Consider the following 13024-nt stretch of genomic DNA (forward strand, 5'->3'; position numbering starts at 1 on the left):
CCAACTTTGGGCAATCTGTTCCTTCTTTCCAGTCAGTACTGCATTAAATTAAAGAAGCACATTATACTGATATTCAACATGAACATTTTATTGTGACATCTATCATGCAGGCTTTGTCAAGGGTAAGAGTAAAGAGTAAAGGGTGAGTGAGTGGGTGGAGGAGGAGGAGTGCTCTGGCAGGCTACCATCATTTGTGGGAGTGGGTGGACTGGGTGGGTGGAGAAATAGGTTGGACCATGTTGTAGCTGTCGAAATCAGCACATACATGAATCCACCATGTCATAGAGCTGTGATTGTTCCTGGAGGCCATTCTGAAGGCATGTCCGCACTGCAAGAGCAGTACAGAAGGAGGGCGGGGGGGGGGGGGGGACGTCTGCCCTGTCCCCCTAATTCATAACAATGTGAGAGCTCTAAAAGTAAGAATGCAGTGTGTGAAAGTGCGCTCAGGTGTCTTCTCAGCAAACTCACACTTCAGATACAGAGATTAATTCAGTTTTGATGTATCCCTTTTCTCCGCCCTCCACATCCATGGGCTCCGATGCTGAAATGAAACAAAACCAAAACAATTCTTTAGTATCACAGTACTGATCCTCACTGGCAATCTAAGTCAACGTGCTCAGCCTAAGGCAAACCACCCGATTTGTAAGGTATTCATTAAAATTAATTTTAAACTGTTTATTTTATTTATTTAGCTGTTTTTATTCAATGAAATTGTTTTAATCATTTTACTCTGTTTCATATTTGTTGTGATTTAAATTTGTACACTGTCTAGATATACACACATCAAGTGGTATATAAATAAGATAGATAGATAGATAGATAAAATAAATACGTACATAAAATTCCCCAACTGATTATTTACTAAGAGAAAGGAAAAGAGGAGACAAATCCCCCTTTTCTCTCCACCGAATCAACATGTGCTGGAAATCACACCAGATGCAAAATGAATAATCAAGTCTTGTCATTACACCAGAGCAAGAGGACACACAGCCAACTCATCTTGTCTAAACTTGGACTGGCTGCCTCTTCTCTTTAAAGAAGCATTGGTGGCAGAAAGGATTGTGGTGAGTTAGAGGGAAAGTCCTTCCCACACCTGCTGCTTTCCTTCCTCCATTCCTTGTGGATCCCAGACCTCGGTTTTGGATCGGAGGAAAAAAACTGGCACTTAACTTATACTACAATTGTAAACCGCCACCGCTCCAACACACATTTAGAAATACCAATTTGACCTGCAATCATAGAAACTTGACTATTCCTAGAACCTACTACAGGAAGAGCATTTAAAATTTTGTTTTTATTCCGCACACTGGGCTTTGTTTTCCCCCCGATTTTGATTTTTTGGTATACTGTCCTGATATCACACAGATCAAAGGAGGATGTTATAGAAGTGTGTGAAATAAATTAAAGACTTACGATCTTTGGGCCTGGAGTAGTATTTTCCAAAAGCATTGTCTTTGAGAATATCTGGATAAAGGTATTTCAAGGGATTTTCAGGAATATTTTCATCTGCCATCACCTTGTAACTGCGAATGATATCAGGGAGACTAACAGCTGTGAGTTCCTTCCTTGTGTAGGGTTCTACGGAATGGAAGGATGGATCTGGGGGAGGGGGGAGATAGAAAGCGTTGGTTAGCTCTTTGATTAAAAGCTTCATTTTCAATGTGAACAGTTTCCCCCCTTAAATTCAGGTTTCCAGCTTTTTTTCCACTGCCCTTGTTCCTATGCCTTTAACAGAAACTTGGCATGTAGACGTTTAGCAGGTGAAACTTCTCCTGGCACAGGAAATAAAATTGGGGGTGAGGCCATGGTTCAGCAGTAGAGTGTATGGTCCACTGAGTCTAACTCGACAAGAAGGCAACTTCCGATGTACAAAGTTATGAGGAACGCATCTCCAACCAAGTCTCTATATATTAAGCGGCTGTTAAATGCATTAGAGAGAAGGGTCAGCAAAGAGGAAGCAACCTTCCCTTCAATGTTGATCCATTCTCAGCATTAGCATGCAACCTTCCTCAAAACCCTGTTCGAGCTTGCTTAAAAGATTGGGAAGAACATAAGAATCCTGAATAGCTGAGCAATGCCGGGGGCGGGCAACCTCCCCACAGAATGCAGGGTGAGCCACCACTGGTACCCAGAGGCTACTGGGCGCCTGAAGTAGCAAAGAGCAACATTTTTTAAAGGAATTGTGCACCACCCTTGCCCCCAGCCCAAGCCAGCCACACCAGCTGCTAGTGGAAATAAGGTATTTATTAGACATTGGAGGTATATGCAAGACTGCACATACTCCATGCCAAAACATAGAATACGAAATTATTTTTCATATTTTCACTCTATATTCTGCAAGAAGAAGACTAAATTCCGCAATCTCTATATATTATGCAAACTGATCAAATCTGCCTACTTCCTCTTGCAATGTTTACTCCTTTGTGTACTCTATCCTGGCTTTGCTAGTCACGTGAGCTTCTCCCAGGCACTGGCAATCTAATTGGGCCAGCTTCCTGGCTTCCCAGTAGATTCATGGTCCACACACACACTCAGGCATATTTTAACCATGAACACTAGAAACATATATAAAATACAGGAAGTGGAGATTCCTGGGCATCTGATTTCTACGGTCAATACCACATCCTCTATTCTACAGCACACGCGTACAACAAACAGCCCTGGCAAACAAGATTTTCACTGTTTGCAGAGCAATATAATGAAAAAACTGAGAATATGAAAGGGGCACAGTAAGGTTAATTACTCCATTTCAATACTATTGCTTCCAGTTTTACAGGAGACTGATCTAGCATCAATAGAGTTGCCAGCTGACCAAATCAAACTGTCCAGGTGTGTTCCAAAAAGAAGACTTTTTGTAGAAATCAGCAGCTGCATTTATTCATGGTATGGAGAACCACCCCATGTTAAAGCAGGGGCCTGATAAAAAGAGGGTTTTCTCCCTGTCTCACAACACTAAAAGCAGGAGTCATCCCATGAAACTGATAGCCTGGAAATTTAGGACTGACAAACGGAAGTACAGACGGAAGTACAGGAGAACCCTGTTATCTGCAGGGGTTCCATTCCATGGCCGGCGGGCACGGATAGTGAAACTGTGGATAACAAGGCACTAGGGCAATGGGAATGGTGGTGGGGGGGGTTAAGTTCCTGGGGCAGCAGAAAAAGATTTTAAAAAGGAATGAAGGTGGGGAAAATGGGGGGGGGGGAGTGCCCTACCATGCTCTGTGTCCCCAACTGTTCAGCAATGCCCCCCCCCATCTAAAATTGCAGCCCACCCAAAAGATCACATTTTTCTTTCCCCTCTCCCACAAAAACGAACCACAAAATGGCTCTTGCCCTCAACATTAGCACAGAATTAAATAACGGAATTCTCTGTCATGGGATATAGTGATGGGCACCAGCTTGGATGGCTTTAAAAAGACGATTAGACAAATTCATGGAGGACAGGTCTATCAACGGCTACCAGTCTTGAGGGCTATAGGCTATTTCCTGGCTGAGAGGCAGTCGGTCTCTGAATACCAGAAGCAAGGGAGCAACAGCGGGAGAGAGGACATGCCTGCATCTCTTGCCTGTGGGATTCCCAGAGGCATCTGGTGGGTCCCTGAGAGAAACAATATGTGGGACTAAATGGGTCCTGGGCCTGATCCAACAGGGCTTTTCTTATGTTCTTAAACTGCACACTACTCAGGGCTCCACTGATCACAGAGTGAGATTTACTTCCAAATGCTCACGCGCACACACACACACTGGATGTCTACTGCCACCAAACATGAAAGCAAACTAGTTTACAGGCTTTTTTTTTTTTAAGGAGGGGTGGTGGTGAGTACAATATAAAATTTTCCATACCGTTTGCCGGCCCTTCTACCCAGGTAAAAGTGATTGCTCCTTCTCGGCTACTTTCACTGAATCTCAAGAGAAATGTGCCACTTTGCTTATCCTTCAGCAGATTGCGCTCTCGCTCTTTGCTGATAAAGCCCATGATACTTCTGCAATGGTAAAAAGCACATTAACATCTACCTGCACAAAAGAAAGAAAAAAAGCACACACACACACACACCCCCAAATCACCATTAAAGTCTCACAAATTCCACCCAGCTGCTCACATTTAGCCTATCACAATATCGGAACCCAGTATTATTTGGTTACATTTTCCTCCACATCCATAACCATTTTGGCAATTTAACCTTCGCTATGTAATTTCGTTGGAAAGCCCCATACTCACCGAGGCGGTTCCCACGATCAGTGGGAGCCGCCTGGAGAGGGTTAGCAGGGAGAGCGGGCTTAGCCTGCTCTCCTCACAGAGGAGCAGTCAATCTGCTTCGGACTGCCACAGCGGCCGCCCGCACCACTGCTGGCTCCACCACGGAGCTGGCGGGGGCTTGGGAGTTCGGAGGTTGCGCGGCTCCCAGAAACTCCAGCATGCCCTGCACGAGCGCGCAGGGCATGCTGGAGAGACCCCCGAGCCGGAGGCTGCTTTTCAGCCTCCCGGTCATGGATCTACTCGTGAGTTGCCGCGGTGCAGAGCCGCACCACGGCAACACACGATTAGAAAAACCGGAGCGCTCGCTCCGCAAACCTGGTTTAAGGGCAGGGGTAGTTTAGCGGGTGAGCCGGGTGGTTCTCACGATGGGAGAAGGCTGGGCTAGCCTCCGCTAGCCTGATTTTCCTCCATTGTGTGAATAGCCTCATTATCTATGTTCTGTAATGAAAACAAGCTTAGGTGAATTTAAGAAAAAAAGTACATTCTTGTAGATAAGAGGCTACAATCGTCTGATGTAGAGACTATTTCTTGTATGAGGTTTCTACATTTGCTTTGGAATACTTTGGCTTCTTCTGATTTACAAGTTTGTTTTGTTTCTTACACATATGTTCACAGTTTATTTTAAAAACAGAAAACTTCAGGGGGAAAATGTGGGGGGCGGGGGGAGAACCCTGCAAGAAAATGCAGTCCTCAAAATCCAACTAGAGTGACATGGCTTGTTTTCAGCCCGAGAACCAGGCTTTCATGGTAGAAAGCATTACAGTTGCTAACTCATTAAGGTTATAACTCTATGCATAATTACTTGTGAGTAAACCCTACACATTTATTCAATGGAACTTGCTTCGATTGCACTGTAAGACTAATCCTAGGCACAATTATAGTAAGTTTACTTCTGAGTAAATTATGCATAGAATTGTGCTGCAAAAACTGAGTTACTATTTCAAGTTGTTTGTGAAGGAATGACTTGCTTTTCTTCCATGTCAGCTTCATTTGGCCTCACTTTGATTGCCACTACCACTTTAATAATAGGACATCAAACTGAAACATGGTCAAAATTGCAATCCCGCCCCCAGCCCCGGTTACAGTGTTTAGAATTAAGATTCCACTGTAATCTAGATTCCTTAAATTCCTTTGATCTGGGATTCCAACAATCTCCTCCCAATAGAACCCCCTGAAATCCTTACCCATCATTCCAGAGGAAAAGAAGATGTTTCTTAATAAGTTCAAGGATCCCTTCCACCCACAGCCAAAAGGGAAAGTTCTTATCATTTATGTTTTCCTGAAAGTAAACATGACAAAGTGTTCAGACTTTCCAGTTTATCTGGCTGCAATCAAACTTGTATTCACTATGTTCAAGAGCATTTATTTTAAAGTTTCCTTTTTCCTTGCCATTCTTTTGGACTTTTCAATGTTTATATATCTATTCAACACCATGATAAACCCAAAGTTCTCAGGGCTCTGTGCTATTTTATATGAGAGATATACCCAGCCATACACAAAGGCAGCAAGGAACTGGCGTCAGGAGGCCCTGGAAAGGAGAATGACTGCCAAAAACAACTACTAAAACTGAACCATGTATAGTTTTCAACCTTGCTGCTGAAAATGATCCAGATTACTGCATGCACTTGAAAGTGAACAAAATCCCTGCATGCAAACCTGATCTCTCCTCCTGTGTGAGTGGCGGATGTTGCCTTATGGGGAGAGACAGCAAGGTCTGGAAGCAATGCAAGCAAAAGGAAGGCAATCTTTCCAAGGTGGTGGAGTACAATCCTTGTGCTCAGCTTCACGAAGAAACCCGGGGGTGGGGTGGGGTGGGGGTGATGGGAGGAAAGAGCAACCGTGTCACACTGCCTGCTCCCTTTGCACTTTTAGGACTGTAGCCTAAGCCTAACTTTTCATGTGCAGGCGTTCTGTGGCTGCAAGCTCCTTTCATTCACAGAAGGATCCTCGTAAAAATGTGCGAGGATCCCTTCTGCTTGTGGGAGGTCCAATGCATAAGAACCACTGAAGAAGCTTGTGTCCACAGAGCACCTCCATGTAAAAAGGTTAGGAAAGAACTCTGCATTTTCCAAGAATAAACCCATGTAACTATTTGACAAGTTGCCTCTCCTTCATCCGCAATTTAGCAAAGTACTTTCTGAATCTTGCCATCTGTATTTTTTCTTTCTTTCTTGCTCTGACTCCACCACCCCCAGTTCATCTGCCCCCATGGACACCACTATTTTTATCAAGTGATCATCTTTTGATCCCCACCTTATCAATCCAAGAACCTACCCACACAATCTACAAAGTGGAACGTACCCCAAACACACTGCATTACTGCTATGATTTGGATACAGCACCTCACCTATTAGTGATAAACGAATTTTAATAAAAACACAAGCAGTAAGTGCATGGTAAGAGTACATCTCCAGTGATGGTTAGGTACGTACAGATATGAGTCTGGCTGACTTTTTGAGATTACAAGAATCCTCCCTTAGGTATCCTTTCCCATCCATCTTCTTTTTCCTGTCTAGCCTGTTGCTCCCAGAAATGAGTCAGTTATGCTACCACTGAAATTGGCTTTTGCTTGTGGTTACACCTCTCAGCAGGAAGCAACTCTAGATTTCTTTACTAGCTACTGCCCTCTGCTGGCAACTAAAAAGATGACTAGATGAAAACAATACAATACATAATACAGTTGTGAAAACAGGAGGCTCGGTAGTTGTTTTGAATCAGCCACAGAAGAAAGGGTTTCTCCAGGCCTCCAATAGTTGAAAGAGGTATGTCGGAGGCATAATTGCATATTCATTCCTCTAGTCTCTGTTCATAGATTTACACACTCCCACAGTGGCTTAAAAATATGTTTGGATATATATTTTTCTTTGTTTCCAAAATATATCCTGTTTTCCCTTGAAGCTCCTAGTAATCTAAGAAGTTCCACTTCGCTTCAAGAAAGGCATGGCATCTAGCGACTAATTCACTAGCCCCATCTGACCAGAGATGACAAGTGGGGCACAAGGCCAGTTGCCTTTCATAGACCGCCTCCATCTCTCTTAAAAGTTACAGTCTGCCCCCATCCTAGGTAGCAGGGCCACACAGGAAAACAACTATTGCCTGGGCTAATACTAGGTGTGATCCACCCCCTTCCATATACACAGCTGTTTTCCCTCTTGGCATTACTGATCCCTCCCTGCCTCCCCCCCAGCACCTCTTTCAGCCCAATGCACAGCAATGCGTTCAGCCGTTACAGTGAATGAAATGTTCCTTGCAAGGATTCTCAACGTTGGGTCCCCAGATGTTATTGGACTTCAACTTCCATAATTCCCAACCAAAGGCCACTGGGCTGAGGATTATGGGAGTTGAAGTCCAATAACATCTGGGGACCCAATGCTGAGAATCCCTGTTCTAGAGAGCGATCCAGCGGCTCGACTCCTCCCCCAAGTGCAGGCTGCTCTTCTTCAGAGCAGCCAGAGTAGCTGTATCTGAGGAAGAGCAGGTCTTCTGGACCCCTCTGTTGGAGGAGCAGGCGGGCCTTTCATTCACTGCAGTGCCTAGCTGCCCAGCAGAACTTCTGCCACAAAGGGCAGCCAAGTGAGGAGCTGGTAGGGGGGAAAGAGAACTAAGTGGTGGGCATCCTCTCTTGTCTCCATCTTTTGTACTGTCTGCTCATCAGAGCAAATACCTCAGAGCAGTATAAGAAACAAATGCATGCGGGTGAAAAATGCTCTGCTCTACATAGGTCAAAACTGCTTTTTACTTGCAATACAGCCAAAGTTCAGCACCATTCAGGTCCACTGATTTAGATGGGAGAAAGGGAAAGCCATGCTTCATTCTTTCACTGAAAAAATCAACGGGTCTAAGTCAGTGTTCCCTGTAACAGGGATTCCCAGATGCTATGGACTACAGCACCCATAATACCCAGCTGCAATGGCCATTGGATGGGGATTACGGGAATTGTAGTCGACAACATCTGGGAATCCCTGTTAGAGGGAACACTGGTCCAAATACTGCTTTACTTTGGTTGACTTCTGCTCCATTTAATGTGCTAAAAATAGCAGTCCCTACCTTACAGAATCTTGCCCAACTAATGAGACCATCTGGAATGCATTTACCGAAACCTAAAAGGGGGAAAGTGATCAAATGGAAATGTTACTTACTTATCAGACAGTAATTACTTCAGCTTACATACCTCTTCAGAGCACAACGTTGCGATGAAATCCTGTGGCCCAGCACAAAAATTAAAGTTAAATGCCTGTTTCGATTGCTGTTTGTGCAGTGATAATGTGTAAGAAAGCATTCCAGGGAAAACTCTCGGCAGAAGGAAAGGGGGCGGGCCACAGAGATGAAGGCAATGTTCCGAGAAGCAACAAAACGAATGAAGGCAGTGTCGCATGACCCTTCTGCTCTGGCAGCACATGCAGTGACCACTGTGCATTTCTCATTGGTGCACAGTGACTCTGCAGACACTGGCTTTTAGTATGCCACCCAAACCATACAATTCTATTTTGGTATCTGCTTGCGACCAAGCCTTTGGTAAGAGCCATGCGACCAGTCATGCGACCAAGCCTTTGGTAAGAGCTGGGCAACTCACTTGTAACCTTTAAATTCCAACAGGCATTTGGTAAATGATCTCTGCTGTTCTTAAATTACTTTAGGATGGTCTTAATAATGCTGATGACTGCATTGCTAGGATTGATTTTATTGTCTTAAATGAATTGGGTTTTAAAATACATAAATATATAATGATACCTTGATCATATTTGTTAAAGCAGGATAGAAAAAGATGAGATCACACACACACGACAACATACTGAGTAATGTACACGTAGAATAATATTTCACATGTGTGCAGGTGGAGAGAGTCCACCCCTGCTAATTAAGCAAAGAGACATCTCTTAATGTGGTGATTCTCTTATATTTAGCAGGGGGAGAGCAACTGGACCTATCTAGGGATGTGCACGGAACTGGCGACTTCACAAAAAGTTGTGAAGGCAAGCACAATAAGAAGGGGGGGGGAATTTTCACGTACCAAGCAACTTCTCCCCCAACATGTTCAGCTGATCTGTGTCGAGCCCCCTTTTTGTGACAGAAGAAAACTGCCAGCTCAGCACATCAGAAAGCTGAGACCATCTTGCACATGGTGGATTCAGAAAGAAGGACAAATTCTAACAGAGAAAACAACATGATGGGAGGAAAACAAGTTTAGAACTTGAATGTGAAATGGCTGGGATTCAAAATCCTACATGGAGCGTTTCCACAAATGCAGCAGGATTTCTAAACCCTAACCCACTCACTCTTCTGAATGTCACACCCCATCCCATTCTGCAAGCTGTTCCTACGATTTGGAACATTTTGGGATGGCCTATGGAGCAGCAGGAAGCACCGGAGGTCCAAAATTTGCCTATGTTACTAATATTGATAATTGTATTTCAGTTTTTGTTTTGTTTTTTTAATAGTGGTTGCTTGTACAGGATTAAAAATGGGGGAAGTATGAAAACCTACTAATGTAAATGAAATAGAGGTACCACCACTAAAGAAACCAATGAGAATACAATCCAGATCATAGACATAATTCCTAAATTTAAAAAACTTTTGTAGAGTGTGTGTGTGTATAAATATATGCATATAAAGAAAAAACAAATCGAGAGTTGTGAGACATTAAGGAATACTTGAATTCCTTGACAATTCCAAAAATGTTAAGATGAAAAACTGCTTTTGGGGAAATAATTTAAAAGGAATTGCATTCAGGTTAAAAAAACCAAAACTCAACTGAATATTTCCCCCCCTCAAGTGAAATAACTTGCTGCTTTAAGTGACTTGGTTTGGATACAGATTGGGGTTGTGGGGTTGGTCTGGGAAGGCAGAAGTTCCCCTCTTCCTGGGAGTAGTCATTTCAAGTTGCTGATCCTGCTGACTAATCCAGGTGGCAGCACCTTCCCAATGATTTAGAACGCATACCAGGAGCCACCGGAGAACCACAGTAGAGAGGGGGAAAGTGATTCGACCTCAAATCAATTTGGGTCAAATCAGGCCCATTTGAGCGTTTCAACCTCAAATCAAATCACTCTTAAAATAAAGGGCCTGATTCAAGTAGAATTACCTCTTTTTTTTGAGCTGGAAAAATGGGGCTCAAAATGGCACTTTTTTCCCCAGGGAGAGCTGGTTTACCAATTGGGGTCAGTGGGCAGACCCAGCCATCCTCTCTGGATTTAACACATCAGCTTGCCTCGGAGTATTGGTCTGATATGCTAAGTCTGGAATAGAGGGCTGGCTGGTCTACCCAGCAGCCCAAATTGGTAAACCAGCTCTCCCTGGAAAAATAGTGCCATTTTGAGGCCCGTTTCCCCAACTCTCTCTGGAAAAACAGGCCACAAATTACTCGAATTGATTTGAGTGATTCAAGAGTGATTTGTTGAGACAGCTGGCCAAGCCGGCCATTTTCGATTTGAGTTTTTGTTATTTGATTTCAGCTTGAATCGAATCACAGAAATCTATTCGCGCACATCTCTAAACCAGAGTTTGTCATATTCAGATGCAACCATAAACTATGGTTTGCTGCAAACTAGGACAAGAAGCTTCTAATTTCTACGTACAAGGGGAGCCTGATGCTGCTTCTAACACTAAATCATGATTTAGAATCATGTCTGAAGACAGCCATTGTTGTTCAACTGCAAAATAGCGTTAATGTCATTCAGTTTCTGCAGAGTTCCTTTTAACACTTTCAGCCTTCTTTTTCTTGCACAAATGTTGCCTGGTAAAATACCTTGGGCTCATTAGTCAGCATGTTGTACCATAAAATCGAAGCCCATCCACTCGGCAGCTGACTGACATTTGAAATCACAACAATAGGAAGGGACATGGTCTAGAAGGAAAGATTGTGGGTGAAAGTTAGGCAAATGCTAATGTATGAATTGTACAAATCAACTAAAGTACACATACACACACAAAAGGTGAGACGCAATGCTATAAATCCTTTGCACAAAAGTGTTACTTCATCACCAATGTAATTGTTGTGTAGTGCAATCCAATGCATGCTGACTTAGAAGTAAGTTTCACTGTACCCAGTTGACATTTACTCCCTAGTAAGCAAGTTCAGGATGGCATCCTTAGAGACTCAACAAAGCATGACTGGATATTCACCATGCAAGGATATTAACAGATACTGTCATATATGAACTACTACAACTTTATTTGATTAAATACATTTTTTTAAATGGCAGGGAGTACAGGGGAAGAACAATGAGGCAACTCCACCCTACAGCATTCTTTTAGCTCTGAGGTGGAAAGAGAGGATTGTGCTTTAACCCTAAAGTGGTAGAGCAGAAGGTCCCTGGTTCAATCTTCACACAGGCCTGGACAAGACCCCAGCTCTCAAAGAGAGAGTTGCTGCTAATCAGGGGAACCAATGGCTGGATTCAGTAGAAGGCAGCTTCATGTCTTCACCCTGCACTGTTTGGGAGTGCAGGACAAAGCTATTCCCGTTTACTATTTCAAAAATAAAACACAAAAATGCAGAGCCGTGTAACCAGTCTAAGACCAATCAAGGATAAGTAAGCCTCTTCCCCAGACTCGCCCTGCAATAAAAGCAAAAACTGTGCACTGGAATAGCAATGCTGATGGCTGGACCTCCACCCCTACCAGTTCACGAACCCAATGAAAGGGTGCCAGCTAACTGTGAAAAGCAACTAACGGTAAAAACAATACTTATGCGAGTGTTTATTACGGCCCCTTGCCCAACAGCTTCCCATGCATGTTTACTCAGAAGCAAGGACCACTACATTCAATGGGACCTACTAATTTACAATTTGTGCCCCTGTACTGTCAACCAAATTCAAAGCAATCTTGCAACAGAGCACTGGACTGGCTAATTAAAAGGCCCCACCTCTGAACTTTTTAAAAGGCTCTTAATTAGATGTACAATTTTTGAATGGTTCTTTTTAACATTGTGTTAACATTTTAATTGTGTTTTGATTTAATTGTGTTTTATTGTAAACTGCCCAGAGATAGGGATGTGCACGAAACTGGTGGGGGCCAGTTTGAAGGCGGGGGGAGGATAACTTTAAGGGCAGGGGAGGGTGCACTTAACTCCCCCACCCCGGCGTTTCCCCTGCCAGCACTCACGGGGAAAAATGGTCTGGCGGTGCAGCAGTGTACCTCCTTGCTGCCCCGTCCACTCCTTGAACCTGAAGTAGTGCGCACGCCGGCAGGGGAAGTGCGTTGGGTGGGGATAACCTCCCCCGCTCTTAAAGTTATCTCCCCCGCCTTTGAACTGCCCAGTGTTCTGAGGTCCATAAAAGGGCCCCAAACAGGTTCATGCACATCCCTACCCAGATGTGCAAGTTTTGGGTGGTATAGATAGATAGATAGGGGGGATCCTAGCCCTTTCCCCACCCCAAGTCCTGCCCAGGTTTTTCACCCTGCCCCCAGGTGGCTTTTCTTATTATAATGAGTCCATACGGGTACTATTATACATACCTGTGTGCAACATGCAGTTTGGCCTTTAGTGCCAGCTAAACGTTTCTATTTTTTACACTTTCACAAAGGATTTTAGAAGAAAATAATACTTAACGTAGTCCTTCACAATGTGGATAATATTCCATTTGATGTCTTTGTCTCTATTAACACACTTACCTCTAGATCAATTATCAGTGAACTCTGTTCCAGCGTAGTTTCAAAACAAAGGGAATGGAGTTCTTCTGTGACTATTAGCGGTCCCTTAAAACAGAACAAGCAGCAACGTTTTGAACATTTAATTATGCTCAAATATCTAAAAGCTTTGTATAG

General features: G+C 43.7%; 1 protein-coding gene across 3 annotated transcripts in view; it reads right to left on the minus strand.

The window, feature by feature from the left end:
- Positions 1-13024, minus strand: part of STAT1 (signal transducer and activator of transcription 1) — a 44371-nt gene that overhangs the window by 4652 nt on the left and 26695 nt on the right. For 2 of the 3 annotated variants that reach the window (XM_053273480.1, XM_053273489.1), the window contains exons 15-22: positions 12872-12955; positions 11004-11102; positions 9270-9405; positions 8306-8358; positions 5443-5537; positions 3844-3983; positions 1414-1599; positions 469-541 (exon numbers count right to left, since the gene is read on the minus strand). In XM_053273480.1, coding sequence (XP_053129455.1) covers positions 469-541; positions 1414-1599; positions 3844-3983; positions 5443-5537; positions 8306-8358; positions 9270-9405; positions 11004-11102; positions 12872-12955 — 866 coding nt within the window. Of the gene's footprint in view, positions 1-464; positions 542-1413; positions 1600-3843; positions 3984-5442; positions 5538-8305; positions 8359-9269; positions 9406-11003; positions 11103-12871; positions 12956-13024 lie in introns of those variants that run through there. The other variant, XM_053273495.1, reaches the window with a different exon arrangement.

The sequence above is a fragment of the Hemicordylus capensis genome, chromosome 1 (assembly GCF_027244095.1).
Source record: "Hemicordylus capensis ecotype Gifberg chromosome 1, rHemCap1.1.pri, whole genome shotgun sequence".
Lineage (NCBI taxonomy): Eukaryota > Metazoa > Chordata > Lepidosauria > Squamata > Cordylidae > Hemicordylus > Hemicordylus capensis.